The sequence below is a fragment of the Bos indicus x Bos taurus genome, chromosome 24, assembly GCF_003369695.1.
Source record: "Bos indicus x Bos taurus breed Angus x Brahman F1 hybrid chromosome 24, Bos_hybrid_MaternalHap_v2.0, whole genome shotgun sequence".
Lineage (NCBI taxonomy): Eukaryota > Metazoa > Chordata > Mammalia > Artiodactyla > Bovidae > Bos > Bos indicus x Bos taurus.
Window position 1 is genome coordinate 8,514,700 of NC_040099.1, and position 14,880 is coordinate 8,529,579.

The 14,880-nt window shown below is 36.1% G+C and overlaps 1 protein-coding gene across 1 annotated transcript in view; it reads right to left on the reverse strand.

The window, feature by feature from the left end:
• The window catches only part of CCDC102B (coiled-coil domain containing 102B), a 277,418-nt gene that overhangs the window by 169,831 nt on the left and 92,707 nt on the right, over positions 1-14,880 (reverse strand). The window contains exon 6 of the mRNA XM_027525911.1: positions 8,278-8,487. Within this exon, the coding sequence (XP_027381712.1) occupies positions 8,278-8,487 (210 nt within the window). The remainder of the gene's footprint in view (positions 1-8,277; positions 8,488-14,880) is intronic.

The following is a 14,880-nucleotide window of genomic DNA, read 5'->3' on the forward strand; positions in this document are numbered from 1 at the left end:
AAGATTATTCCTCGACCAAAATCACTCAAATATTGAGCATAGACCCAGGATAAGAGTTTCATTCTTTCACTCATTAATATTTGGTCCTATTTACCTGTTATATATGAGTTGAATCACACATTTAACAGTTACCACTTTCATTGAATAATAATGCAACATGCTCTCTGGAGCCTCTTTCATAAGGACAATAATTCCTTTCATGAGGGCTCTGCCCTCAGACCTAATCATCTCCCAAAGGCCCCACTTCCAACACCATCACATCAGAATTTAGGTTTTTATGTATGAATTTTGGAGAAACACAAATATTCAACAGATCTCAATATTTCCACAAGTCATCTATAGATTCAATGGAGTCCCTATCAAAATCCTATGGCATTTTTTGCAGAAATGGAAAAGCTCATCCTCAAATTCATAAGGAATTCAATTTCCCTTGAATATACAAAATGATGTTGAAAAAGCAGAACAAAATTGGAGAAATCACATTTCCTGATTTTGAAACTGGCTATAAGGTGAATTCTCTGATATAATGGTAAACTTGTAAACCAATGGAATAGAAGTGAAAATCCAGAAAATAAACCCATACATTTATTAACAACTGATTTTCAACAAAAGTGTCAAGACTATTCAATAGGGAAAAAACAGTCTGTTAGACAAGTTGTGCTGAGGTAACTGGAAATACATATGTAAAACAAACAAGTAGGACCCCTACCTTACAACCATATATAAAAATTAGCTCAGATGAAATCAATGATCTAAACATAACATGTAAAATTATAAAAGTCTTAGAAGATGACATAGGAGTAAATTATCATAACCTTGATTTAGTGATAGATTCTTAGAAATTACACCTTAAAAGTATGAACAACAAAAGAAAAAATAAACTGGTACTCATCAGAATTAAAAACTGCATGCAAAAAAAAACTGAATACATCAGAAGACACTATCAAGAAAATGAAAAGATAAGCTAAAGACTGGCAGAAAATGCTTGCAAATCAAATATCTGAGAAGGGTTTAATATCCACAATATACAAAAAGCTCTCACAACTCAACAACAAAAAGGCATGGGCTAATGGCCTAAATAGACAGATACTGAAGAGGAACTAAAAAGCCTCTTGATGAAAGTGAAACTGGAGAGTGAAAAAGTTGGCTTAAAGCTCAACATTCAGAAAACGAAGATCATGGCATCCGGTCCCATCACTTCATGGGAAATAGATGAGGAAACAGTGGATACAGTGTCAGACTTTATTTTGGGGGGCTCCAAAGTCACTACAGATGGTGACTGCAGCCATGAAATTAAAAGACGCTTATTCGTTGGAAGGAAAATTATGACCAACCTAGATAGCATATTCAAAAGCAGAGACATTACTTTGCCAACAAAGGTCCGTCTAGTCAAGGCTATGGTTTTTCCAGTGGTCATGTATGGATGTGAGAGTTGGACTGTGAAGAAGGCTGAGCACCGAAGAATTGATGCTTTTGAACTGTGGTGTTGGAGAAGACTTTTGAGAGTCCCTTGGACTGCAAGGAGATCCAACCAGTCCGTTCTGAAGGAGTTCAGCCCTGGGATTTCTTTGGAAGGACTGATGCTAAAGCTGAAACTCCAGTACTTTGGCCACCTCATGCGAAGAGTTGAGTCATTGGAAAAGACTCTGATGCTGGGAGGGATTGGGGGCAGGAGGAGAAGGGGGCGACAGAGGATGAGATGGCTGGATGGCATCACTGACTCGGTGGATGTGAGTCTGAGTGAACTCTGGGAGTTGGTGATGGACAGGGAGGCCTGGCGTGCTGCGATTCATGGGGTCGCAAAGAGTCGGACACGACTGAGTGACTGAACTGAACTGAACTGAACTGAAGAAAAGACAGAAGTAGCCAAGAAGCCCATGAAATATTTTCAACATTTCTAGTCATGAGGGAAATGCAAATCAAAACCACAACAAGATTTACCACTTCACACCCAGTAGAATGGGTATAATTTTTAAAAGACAGAAACAAAACCAAAAAAAAAAAAAAAAAACAAGTATCACTGAGGATACAGGGAAATAAGAATTCTCATATGTTGTACTGGAAAAGTAATGGCTCAGTCAATGTAAAAAAAACACTGTTGGTCTCTCCAAAGTTATATAATTGCCATATGACCTAGAAATTCTACCCCTATCTATACCGAAAAGAATTGAAAACTGGTACCCAAATAAATACATGTACATTCCTGTTCTTAGTAGCTCTGTTCAAAAGAACCAAAAGATGGAAACAATCCAGGTACCCATCAGCCCATGAGTGGATGAACAAATTGTAGTATATCCATACAATCAAATACTCCACAGCCAACAAAGAAAGGAAGAAAGTGCTGATCCTTGCTGCACAGTTCAGGGACCTCGGAAACCTTATGTTAAAGAAGCCAGATACAAAAGGTTACATGTTGTATGATTCCATTCATATGAAATAGCCAGAACAGGTAAATCCATGGAGACAGAAAGGAAATCTGTGGTTCCTGGCGTCTTGGGAGAATTCCTATATAATGCTTACTGGATTTCCTTTGGGAATGATGAAAATGTTTTAGAATCCGAAGTGGTTGTACAACATCATGAATTTATCAAATGCCACTAAGATATTCACTTTAAAACAGTTAACTTCAGGGCGTCCCTGGCAATCCAGTGGTTGGGACTTTGCCTTCCAATACAGAGGGTGCTGGTTCGTCCCTGGTAGGGAGCTAGGATCCCACATGCCTTGTTGCTGATAAACCAAAAACGGTTAAAGCAGAGACAACATTGTAACAAATACAATGAAGACTTGAAAAAAATGCTTAGCTTCAGGTACTGTGATTTCACTATAAGAAAGAAAAAAAAATTGGGAATGTTTCAGCTCTATTAAAGCTATTTGAGTTTTCCTCTAGTCTTATAGCTTTATTTTTACTTTGGTTTTTAATTTTAAGAAATATTATAACCATAGCATTTTGTCATTTTAAATAAGAAGCTACATATTATTTTTATCACTTTTTTAAATCAAACTAATATATAAATCAACTGACAACAGCTATGGGAACTGCCAATCATTTTATAATAATATAGCAGATTATTAGTAGTATGCCAGTCATATAAAATACAAAATGAGATACAATTTCATATCTGAATATCACAACCTAAAAAATTTCATGAAGTTCTAATTCTGTAAAATATAAGTGACCTAAAGAGTCAAAATTTGCATCTTCATTTTTATTGGTTATGGGATAAATGTTATTTATCTGATACATAAAAAGGAGGTTTTAGAGGCTGATAAAAGATCCCATTAACCCTACAGACTTTGTTGGCTCTCACATTTGCCTTGTAACAGAATAAAAGAGAGAGGATGAGAACTGAAGATAAATGAAAATATACAGTAAAATTTAAATAATGAAAATCAAAGCATAAACACACACATTCATTTAATGATCTGCTACACATTTGTGAGGATGTGCCAAACACGTGGACTGAGATTTAACAGTCATGATTTTAATTTCACAAGACATGACAGCATTTGGTGTTTTAGTAAGAGAAAGTAGAACTCCACACGCAAATAATTTATTCCCAGAAATGCTGCTTCATGCATATAAAATCTTATGTGTGCACTTTTGCTCCAGTAGAGAATCACCAAAGGGGAAGAAAACTAACACTCCTAGTTTAGTATCAGTTTTATAGAAATCAGTTCACTGTGGGTGTGTGCACATATGTGTGTGTGCCTGCATGTGTGTGTGTATTTCAGTGGAGGTGAAAGCAACCATATTATATTAAAGTAAATGCCACCCTATTTTGCAGTATATTGATTTATTTCGATTCAGTGGGGCATTTTCAGTAGATATCATCCTTATGATATTTGTAAGTGGTACTTAAGTATCTTTATTTCTGCTAACTTCAGAATTTCTTCGGCAAAAGGACATTGTTTTGCTCAATCTACATAATTCCATTCACCTTTGTTAAAATGTACACAACACCGTGGATGTGTTTTTCAGTTTCATGAGAAAATAATTTATTTTGAAGAATGTCTTCTGTACTCTATAATAGCGTGGTATACATGCTATTCTTCAAAATAAATTATTTTCATTTTGATTAATAAGATATAGCAGATTTAACATACTTTTTTATATTTTTCCATATGTCTAAACATCTCTATATTTATATAAGTATTCACACTTGATCTTAGCCAAAAGGTCAAGAAGCGATACAGTTATATAAGTATTTACTAATAACAATTTTAAAAGTTGAAATTTCTAGTGTATCTCAGAGCAAAGCAGAGTAAGAACAGCTAAAGAAAAACATAAGAAGATAATATAATAAATCTAATAACCTCAAATTATAGTGTTCTATATTTATTACTCTAACAGCAAAAGAATAGGTATAATTATTGTTTATTCTTAAATGATTCAAGAAATTTATGAGTAAAAGAAGGCTTTGGAAGAATGATAATGAATGGAGGAAAGTTAAAGTGAAGAGAGCTGCCTGCTACACCACTAAATGGAAATAATACCTTTCTGAAGACAAAGTTGCTAAACAAAATATACATAATGCCAGTTCTGTTCAAAGAACAGACACTTTCAGTAAAGTAAATTCATTAGGAATTGACTTTGATGGCCTTTCCACTTTGGGATTAATTCATCATTTTCCTGAGACACATCAATTACCACTCTGTCACATTAACTTTCTGAGAATGACCCCGTATGTGACCTGAATGAAGGGAATCAGTTGCCAGAATGATTTAAGAAAACAGGCTTCCAAAGCGCTTCATGAGAGGCATGTCGACGAGCCATGGGGACTTGCTCAGTAGAATACTGACCACTTTTTCCAATGATGTCTCACTTGAAAAAGCATGATTTGCAATGGAAAATACATATACTGCACATCAAGAGAATTAAGGCTTCACAAGCACAGAAATCTCTGCCATTAACTGAAGAAACCACATGAGCCCTACAGGGTAGTCTATTTTCTAAAATTGTTGGGAATTGCAATTCTACTTTTCTCCGTTACAGCAAAATCATGACATAGTTTGATAAATATCAGGTAACGCATTCTTGTTTCCTCTTTGGTTGTTTTGTTATGTTTTATCGCGTTACGGTGGTCACAAACCCCACTTTTCTTTTCCTTTCCTTTCAATCAACTTTATTCTCTGTCCTGAAGTTCAAAGAAGCGAACAGAGGGAGAAACAGGACAGGTAAGAGCTCAGAAAGGGATTCGAATTAGTGAACCTTACAGCTGTTTATTTGGCTTTTCACCGAGCCTTGGGAAAGATGGTCCTTTCTAACACCATTCTCCAGCTAGGGTTTTATCATTCTAAAGGGATCTGCAGCTTTCAGTGTCTGTAGGCTGTTGTACACACAACCGTGTACTTTCTAGATAACCCACAGCAATGCATATAATTCTCATCCATACAGATGCAGACTAATTTTGCCTAGCGGAAGTGCAATCTATGTCTTTATCCCTTGTGGGAAAAAAAAAAATCCGTTTTGCATCTGATAACCAAATTCATTTATGCATTCTGGTTGCCCATTTGTCTATTACTTAGATCCTTCATTCAACTGGCTATATCATCTTACTGGTTGATTCAGGAGTGGATGGATGAAATAAAACCTTTCACATGTGTTCATTTTATGTTTGTATGAGATTTATGAGTTTAGCATTTTATATGCCAGCATCCATTTCCTCATCTTATTCATACACAGTATTTTTATGCATTTAGATATATGCTAATTCTATACGGCACTTATATATAAATGTATATATACATATATATACAAACATGTTATTCCTATATGGTACTGATGCACATAATTTTACACATACAGATTAGTTTTATTGAGATAATGTTAAAACCACAGTTTGGATTTGTGTTATAATAACATCTACACGATTTCCTGGACTTTGGCTTGTTCTGTATGAAGCTTTGATTCATTTGATATTGAGAGACATCCGAACCTTGATATTTTGATCTGTAAAGATTTCTGTGGCCCCAGGGATTATGACCTGCAGCTGCTCCACAACAGGTAATTCTTTTGGTTTAAGTGCGTGCGTGCTAAGTCGCTCACTCCTGTCTGACTCTTTGCAACCCTATGGACCAATTGCCTGCATGGCTCCACTGTCCATAGGATTTCCCAGGCAAGAAGATGCAAGTAGGTTGCCCGTGTCCTCCTCCAGGGGAACTTCCCCACCCAGGGATTGAACCTAAGTCTCTTATGTTTCCGGTGTTGGCAGATGGGTTCTTTACCACTGGTGCCACCTAGGACATCTTTAGTTTAATTAGTGAGTCTGAATTCTTAATGAAGAAGGTTAAAAAAAAAAATGCACTAACACCTCCTCCCAGCCATCACAATGACATACACTGAAGGAATAGCCTTGTGATTGATGAGCACACCCAACGAGTTGTTCAGATCTTCCAAAATCTTCCTGGTTTCCAAGCTCTGTCTACTTCTAAACCAAAGAACTACACTGGTCCCAAGAGCCCAGATCTAAACTCAGAGTGGTCTGCTAACATGATAAGGCACATTGGCATATATACCAGCTCCGAGGGCTTCCCCAGTGGTTCAGTGGTAAAATCCACCTGCAAAGCAGGAGGTACAGGAGACGTGGGTTTGATCTCTAGGTCAGGAAGATCCCTGCAGGAAAGCATGGCAACCCACTCCAGTATTCTTGCCCGGAGAATCCCATGGACAGAGGAACCTGGTGGGCTACAGTCCATAGGGTCGCAAAAAGTTGGACAAGACAAGTGACTGAGCATGCATGCACACACCAGCTCCAAACAGGCCCCAATCAGCCCTCATACTTCCTAACTGACACACTTTATGCTATAACAGCTGGATATAACCAGAAAGGCATCAAAGTGGGATAGAATGAAGTACTTCTTTCATGTTCCCGTTCCACTTTGCTCTTAGCCATCATCACAATGTATTATTGATAACAATGGATGTGTAATATCTTCCCAGACACACACTAAGCCCACGCTGGGCAAGGATAATGATTCAGTCATTTTCACATCACCAGCATCCAGAGCAGTGACTGGCGCAGGGTATAATATAAATAAGTGCTTGCTCTGTTCAGTGAATCAAAGGGAAACAGATATTTTGATGATCAAAACTTGCCCCGTAATTGAAATAATTCTGTGCTTTCATGAGTGGCAAGCTGCAAAACATTCTCTACAGATTTATCCGTTGTGTATATGTCAGAAGCATATACCATTACTGATGGTTTATGAATCTGTACAATAGAAAATTATGATCACTGACTATAACATTTAACTTTAGATATTTACATCACCAAGTCATGAGACACTAATCCAATTTAATCTTATATTTGCAATAAATCCCTAAAATCACAAAGAATAAAGAAAAGTAATATGGAATTCAATTTTTCTGCCCATTTAGCTTTTACAGCTGATATGAATATGAACTACTTATATGACTCAAAAAATATGAACTTTTCAAACTCATTTTTAACTCATTGTTAAAGGAACTGAGTGAAAAAGATAGAATGATGCATTAAGGTGCCATAGCTACTTTCATGGGAGAAACAGGAACAAGCTGTGTGTGTGTTGCAACATATTGACACTAACACACATACATTACAACTGCCACTGAGAGTGTTTAAAAAATCTAAAAGCCATGTATCAAAAAAATTACATCTATAGCAGTAAATATGTCTATTAGCTTTAGGACAAAATTCCAAAGCAAGCTAACTTTCCCAAAGTCAAAATTTGACTGTAATTCAGGTTTTAACATTTATGTCATAGCCTATAAAGGTTATTTGTAACATGATGTGTTTAATTGATTTAAAAATAATTTTTCTGAGACTAAAAAGAAATCAAAGAGGAGTAAACCAGATATGTTTAAATGTTTATGTGGATATTTACCTTACACCAACAAATCCTAATTGTATAGTTGCCCAAACTGATGGAGAAAAATACTCACTGAAAAATAAGATCAACTGCTTGGATAACTGAGACAAAACTATGACAGGAAACCAAACACACAGAGGTCCTTTCTGGACTTCATGCTTTTCTTCCTTTTGGAAAAGCTTGAAACTCTCAGATTTGTCATACTCTAACGTGTTCACACAAAATTTGTCATGCTCTCTTTTCCTATGCATGAATAACATTTTAGATACATTTTATACTACCACGGGAAAAGATCAAACTATCAGATACGAGGTAGTACAAAAAAATGTATTCAGGCTTGAAGTTGTGAAAGTTAAGGCGGTACCCACCAGTCCCCAGGGAAAAAATACAAAGGAAGTGAGGACATTTGCTTCCAAAGAGCTCCCATACCTTGTTTTTTTCCTGTAGTTCAACTCCTGATGTCTTGAAATCAGGACCTTCCAAGTTTTCACTTAATCTATTTCTCCTGTGCAGGAGTTCTTCCATTTCTTTCACCTGGACCTTTAACCTTCTATTTTCTCTCTCCAGTCCTTGTTTTTCCTTTTCAAGTAGCTCCCTCTTGTCCCACTCAGATGTATTTTCAGCCTGCAATCTCTCTAGCTAAACACAGAAAACACAGAAAAGCAACATGTAGCATTTGCAATTGCCAAAGTGAATATGTCCTTTTATACATTAAGTTTTCTATTTTTTGGCCACATCCAAGGCATGCAGGAAGTTAGTTCCTCGACCAGGGTTTGAATCTGTGCCCCCTGCAGTGAAAGTGTGGTGTTTTAACCACTGAACCACCAAGGAAGTGTCTACACAATTTTTAAAAAGAGAACACTATTTGTCTGAAAGTTGAAAACAACACAAAAGCCCTAAGATCAGATCATGTGCTAGATAAATTTACCCTTTCTCTTGGTTCATGGGCCTATTTCTAGAACCAAACAGACCATATTTGTCAATTAAGTATATTAAGTGAGACATTGATGATATTTTGCCATCAATCTCCACTCAGCTGATGAGAATTTATCAGTTGAGAAGGAACAAAATCATTTCTTGGGCAATTTTGGTTGGATGGATATAGTTCATATATTCATTCACTCATTCACTTATTTACTATACCTTTCAACTTCCAGGCACTATGTTAGTCATTGCAAATATAGACAAGTGAATGTAATAAAATATCATAAATGCCATGATTAGAATACTGTACAATATAGTCAAACTTGCCTGAATGAATGGCCTATTTGATTTTCAGGGAATGGAGGTTGGCAACATGATTAAAATCAGAGGTATTTTAAAACAATTTGTTATGGATCGAGGTTGAAAATTACTTGTTTTTACATTGTTAGTATTAAATGGCTTGATGGCAAAGTGTTGAATAGTATTGCACTATTATAAAGTAGCTTCCATGACTTTAAATTTTCAAAGAGAAATCAACATTAAGAAAATGTTAGACTTCAATAATATCTTTGGAAATTAATTTTGATTAAAAAGTCTAAAAACTGCTTTTTCATATACACATAATTGTGCCATTATTGTAGAAAATGTTCTGTTCCCAAATCTAAGTGAGGCTCTGGTTTCTGGAAAAAACAGGAAACTAAAATTACATTCTTGGCACTAGACCTTCTCTATCAATTAAACATAATAAACTAAGGGATCAAATTTTAGATGACGTGATTTGACATTTGGGGTGCCTGTTTGGGATATGAGGTGAAAACAGTATTTCACAATCCAATTTAGAACATGACATGACTTTAATTATTAAGATTAATGCTTAAACTTTTTGACTAGCATCACATCACTTATCAGAATGAAAATAATAAAGTCGTAATAAAAAGTCATCAACTTAGTGATGAAAAATTAATTTTATGAGAATAAATGTATTCTTGGTCAAGGACAAACAGGATGCTATGTCAAGTCTTTGTAAAACTTTAGGCATTTAAAAGACATTGCTGAATTTGAATTTATACCTCATAACAGATAACAAGTAGAAATAGAATGTTAAATAAATAACAGATGGCTTGAATGAAAAAAATCTAAATTTAAAAAGTTGAAGAAAGGAATTATATTAACGGCAATAACAACAAAACTTAAATAATGTTGTGCTATTATTTATTATTTGAAGGTTTTTATTGACATACCAATTATCTGATAAATTTAGGCATATAATAAACATCAAAAAAGTATGGGTTTGTGAAAACTGGATCATAAATTTTATTAGCAATTTTATTTTTTATTTCATCTTTAAAGATTCTTTCTTGTCAGATTATTCTTTTCTAGGAATCATACAAAATCTACTACCTTAAAAGCCATTCAATTAAATATGAGTTAAAAAGATGAAAGAAATATCAGGTATTACTTTAAGCTTTCAGAGTATTTTGTAAGCAGTTCTAACAACTAATCAATTTGAAATGGAATTCTATTGATTCACTTCCAATGATCAACAGAAAAATTCTAAAACATTTTAATTCTAACTGTAATATACTATGAATTTTAATTAATACTGAAAGTGTTAGTCTCTTAGTTATGTCTGACTCTTTGCAAGCCTATGGACTATAGCCCACCAGGCTCCTCTGTCCATGGAATTCTCCAGGCAAGAATACTGGAGTAGGTAAGCATTCCCTTCTCCAGGGGATCTTCCCAGCCCAGTGACTGAACCTGGGTCTCCTGCATTTTAGGCAGATTCTTTACCATCTGAACAGCCAGGGAAGGAGAATCAAGCTAAGAGTATCTCAATAAAAGGAAGTAGAGATGGATTTGAATATTCTAAGAGCCAAGAGCCCAATCATGACATATTAGGAGCTTAGGAGAGTAGGTATGCTGCTGCTGCTACTGCTGCTAAGTCGCTTCAGTCGTGTCCAACTTTGTGTGACCCCATAGATGGCAGCCCACCAGGCTCCCCCATCCCTGGGATTCTCCAGGCAAGAACACTGGAGTGGGTTGCCATTTCCTTCTCCAATGCATGAAAGTGAAAAGTGAAAGTGAAGTTGCTCAGTTGTGTCCAACTCTTCGCAACCCCATGGACTGCAGCCTACCAGGCTCCTCTGTCCATGGGATTTTCCAGGCAAGAGTACTGGAGTGGGGTGCCAATGCCTTCTCCAGAGAGTAGGTATGAAAGCAAGTTAAACAAGCAGATACTTACACTTAGAAGGAAGTATGATTTAAAGGATCATTTGAGTTTCTTATGAAAAAAAAATGTAATATTGTGATTATTCCCAAGGACCAAATTGAGTCATTTCATTTATTCATATATATGTATATCAGTGTTTATGTATTTGCTTGCTTCCTTCCTTCCAGTTTCATTGAGATGAGTGACAAATGTGTACACAGCCTAACAATTTGGTCACTTCTAATCATATTCATCTATAAACCCAATCTTCGCCCCTTGTCACTGCTTAATGCTGCTGAAAGGGCATCAGTAATAGATTGCAATGAACAAAATAACTAGAAGGTAAGTTTTATGAAACCAGAGTTGGGCCATTTTGCTCATCATCTGGCACCTGACACACGCTAGGTCAGCGCTTCACAAGGACCTGCTGAAGGAAAGAAAGCGTGCATACTGTGTCTCTAGCAAGAAGCTCCTTTGTATTTCAATCACAGCAATTGGGCACAAAGCGAAATAAGATAGCATCCTAGCAGAGCCAGTTACTCACTCACCAGTTCAACTGCCAATAGAATTTCTCAGCACATTTACTCTTAACTCTTATTACTGTTGTCATAGTTCCTTTGTATTGTGTGTGTGATAGGAGTCAGGTAAAGACAGGATTTTTCAGTAGAATGACCTAAACTTGATTCCCAGTTCTTTTTATCCCAAGACACTATTTTTCATTTATAAAATACGGAAAGTATTTCCTACAACTTAGTATTATGAGACAGGAATGATTTAGGGAAAATAGTTATTAAACTTTCAAACTCAACATAAATATTTCTTGTCACAAATATGTTTTCTAAAGAACAAAGCATACCAACAGCCAATTCAAACAATAACAGGTGAAACAGTGTATTGTTTTTCAGCACATTTTATCAAGACAACAATCATTTTGTAAATGGACCTTGTCGACTGAGAAATCCCCCAACAGAATGCACTATACGCCGTTCTTCAGGCCAGTGAGTGTTGCGTACAAACGATGTGCATGTTCCAGCAATAGATGAGCAAATATTCAGAATTTTCATTTCAGACAAGTTAGCTATAAAACCTCATTACAAACACTGCTTTTGAAAAGAAGAGATAAAAGGCAGGAAGCTTGTCACTCCATAGCAGTAAAAGATGATTACCCTTTACTAAGAACCTGGTATGTTCCCACGACTGAAGCGACTTAGCAGCAGCAGCAGTAGTAGTATGTTCCTAGTAAATAGCTCTAAGGTTATTTCTTATCCTTACCACCATCCTGTAAGTTTGTGTGTGCTACACACGAGCAGGGAAACTGGGGTTCTAACAGTAGAAGTAACGTCAAGGTGGACAGAGTCCAAGCCATGGTTCACCTAAGGCTCCTCTCTGCTTTCAATACGAGTTCATCCCACCCACACGAGGCTAACAGATACCTACTTATATATGGATACAAACCACATTCTGAATCCACTGTGTTGCACTGCAGTAAGGAGATCAAACCAGTGAAACCTAAAGGAAATCAACCCTGAATATTCACTGGGAGGACTGACGCTGAAGCTGAAGCTCTGCTATTTTGGCCACCTGATACAGAGAGCCAATTCACTGGAAAACACCCCTGATGCTGCGAAAGATTGAAGGAACAAAGGGAAGGGGGCAACAGAGGATGAGGTGGTTGGACGGCATCACTGACTCAATGGACATGAGTTTAAGTAAATTCTGAGAGTTGGTGATAAACAGGGAGGCTTGGTGTGCTGCAGTCCATGGGGTCGCGGAGTCGGACATGACTGAGCAACTGAACTGAACTGAATAACAGCTTGTGGTCATTCTAGTCATCACTTCCTTGTTGACCTATATACATTTTGCAGGTCATGAGATGGTTCCTTATGATTTCAGACCTTTTAGAGTATCCTTATAATACGTAAACATGAACTTGAGCAAACTCTAGGAATAGTAAAGTACAAGGAAGCCTGGCATGCTACAGTCCACGGGGTTGCAAAGAGTTGGACACAACTTAGCGACTGAAAAACAACAACAACAGCGAGGAAAAACTGTGTAAATATAAAATACTTAATAAAATCTGCACTAGGAAATTAAGCAAATCATAAAGGGTAGATGCTCTTTATTTCCCAAATCTCTCCTAAAAGTAATTTTAGAAGTAGACAAACTGTCTTGGCCCCAGGGATGCTCTTCTCAGAGATTTTGACAGTTCTCAGTGTCTAAAGAACACGAAATCTATGGAAATTACCTAAAGTAAGGTTTTCCACTCAACTGAGATTATGTTTCATGTTAATCGATGTATTTATTTTTTTTCTAAAGGATTAACCATCATTTTAATTAAAAGTTATACTGACTATTGTATTATACTCTGATGGTTCAAATAAAATAGAAACTTAACTTTATTAACACTAAAGAAAGGAAAAAGTACATAGTATATGATTTATATGGGGGAAATAGTAGAAAAGGAGATGGTAGAATAAATTAGAGCTAGAGTATGATGATAAAAATGAAATAGTGGCAAAGGTATTAATGAGAAACCCCTAAATCACCATTTGTGTCAAGAATGACTTAGTGTAACAATTTTATGTTTTAATATTGCTTTTTTAATATCTGCTTTGGGGGGGAAATTTTACAAAAGAGATATACTGAAGAATTCTTTCAAGAAACTTAGTGAAGAAAAAAAAATGAGTTTGTTTCATTGATCAAACCAGAATCACACAAACTTTTTAAGTATTAAAATAAGATTGTTCATTAAAAAAACTAATATTAATATTATAATAAGCAAGTTAATTCCTTCCATTCATCTTTAATCCAAAGTCAGTACTTTTTACAGCCTCCTCTACTTACCACTGGCTTCCAGTGACAGCTGTTGATAGATCAACTGTCCTTATGCAGGTGACTCTGAGTCTGGGCTCTTACTCTGCTGTTTCTTTAGTCTTCCAATCCTTACCCAGGTTCTACTCTATTTATAATACATATATGTTATATTTATAAATATGATTTTTTCTGGTATATATACATATATATATGTATACTTAATTGGTCTTGTATTCAACAGTATCCTTAAACTCTCATGAATTATATTTTATAGATTAGTTTGTGTTCTCTAAATAATTATACCTTCTGTGATCATTACAATTTTGTATCTTTCCAATTCTTATAACTTTATTACTTTTCTTCTTTTGTTGAACTGCCTGGCATCTGAAATAGAATATTAAATAAAAAGTGGTACCATGTTTCTGGTTTTGTTGCTCACTCGTTAAGTCATGTGCAACTCTTTGTGACCCTATGGACATACCAGGCTTCCTTTGTCCTTCACTATCTCCAGGGATTTGCTCAAATTCATGTCCATTGAGTCAGTGATGCTGTATAACCATCTCATCCTCTGTCGCCGCCCTCTCCTTCTGCCCTCAATGTTTCCTAGCATCAGGATCTTTTCCAATCAGTCAGTTCTTCACATCAGGTGGCCAAAGTATTGGAGCTTCAGCATCAGTCCTTCTGAATGTTCAGGGTTGATTTCCTTTACTGGTTTGATCTCCTTGCAGTTCAGGGACTCTCGAGTCTTTTCAATACCACAATTTGAAAATATCAATTCTTCGGTGCTCAGCCTTCTTCATGGTCCAACTCTCACATCCATACATGACTACTAGAAAAACCATAGCTTTGACTATATAGACCTTTGTCGGCAAAGTGATGTCTCTGCTTTTTAATATGCTGTCTAGGTTTGTCAAGCTTCTAATACTTCATCATTAAATAAAATATTTGCTCCACAATTTTGTTACTCTATCGGGTTTAAAAAGTTTACTTTGAGTCCTAGTGTGCTAAAATGCTTTTTCCTATAATCATAGGAACTGTTTTATAATCATAGGAACTGTAGCAACTGTTTTTTTTAAGAAACTTTA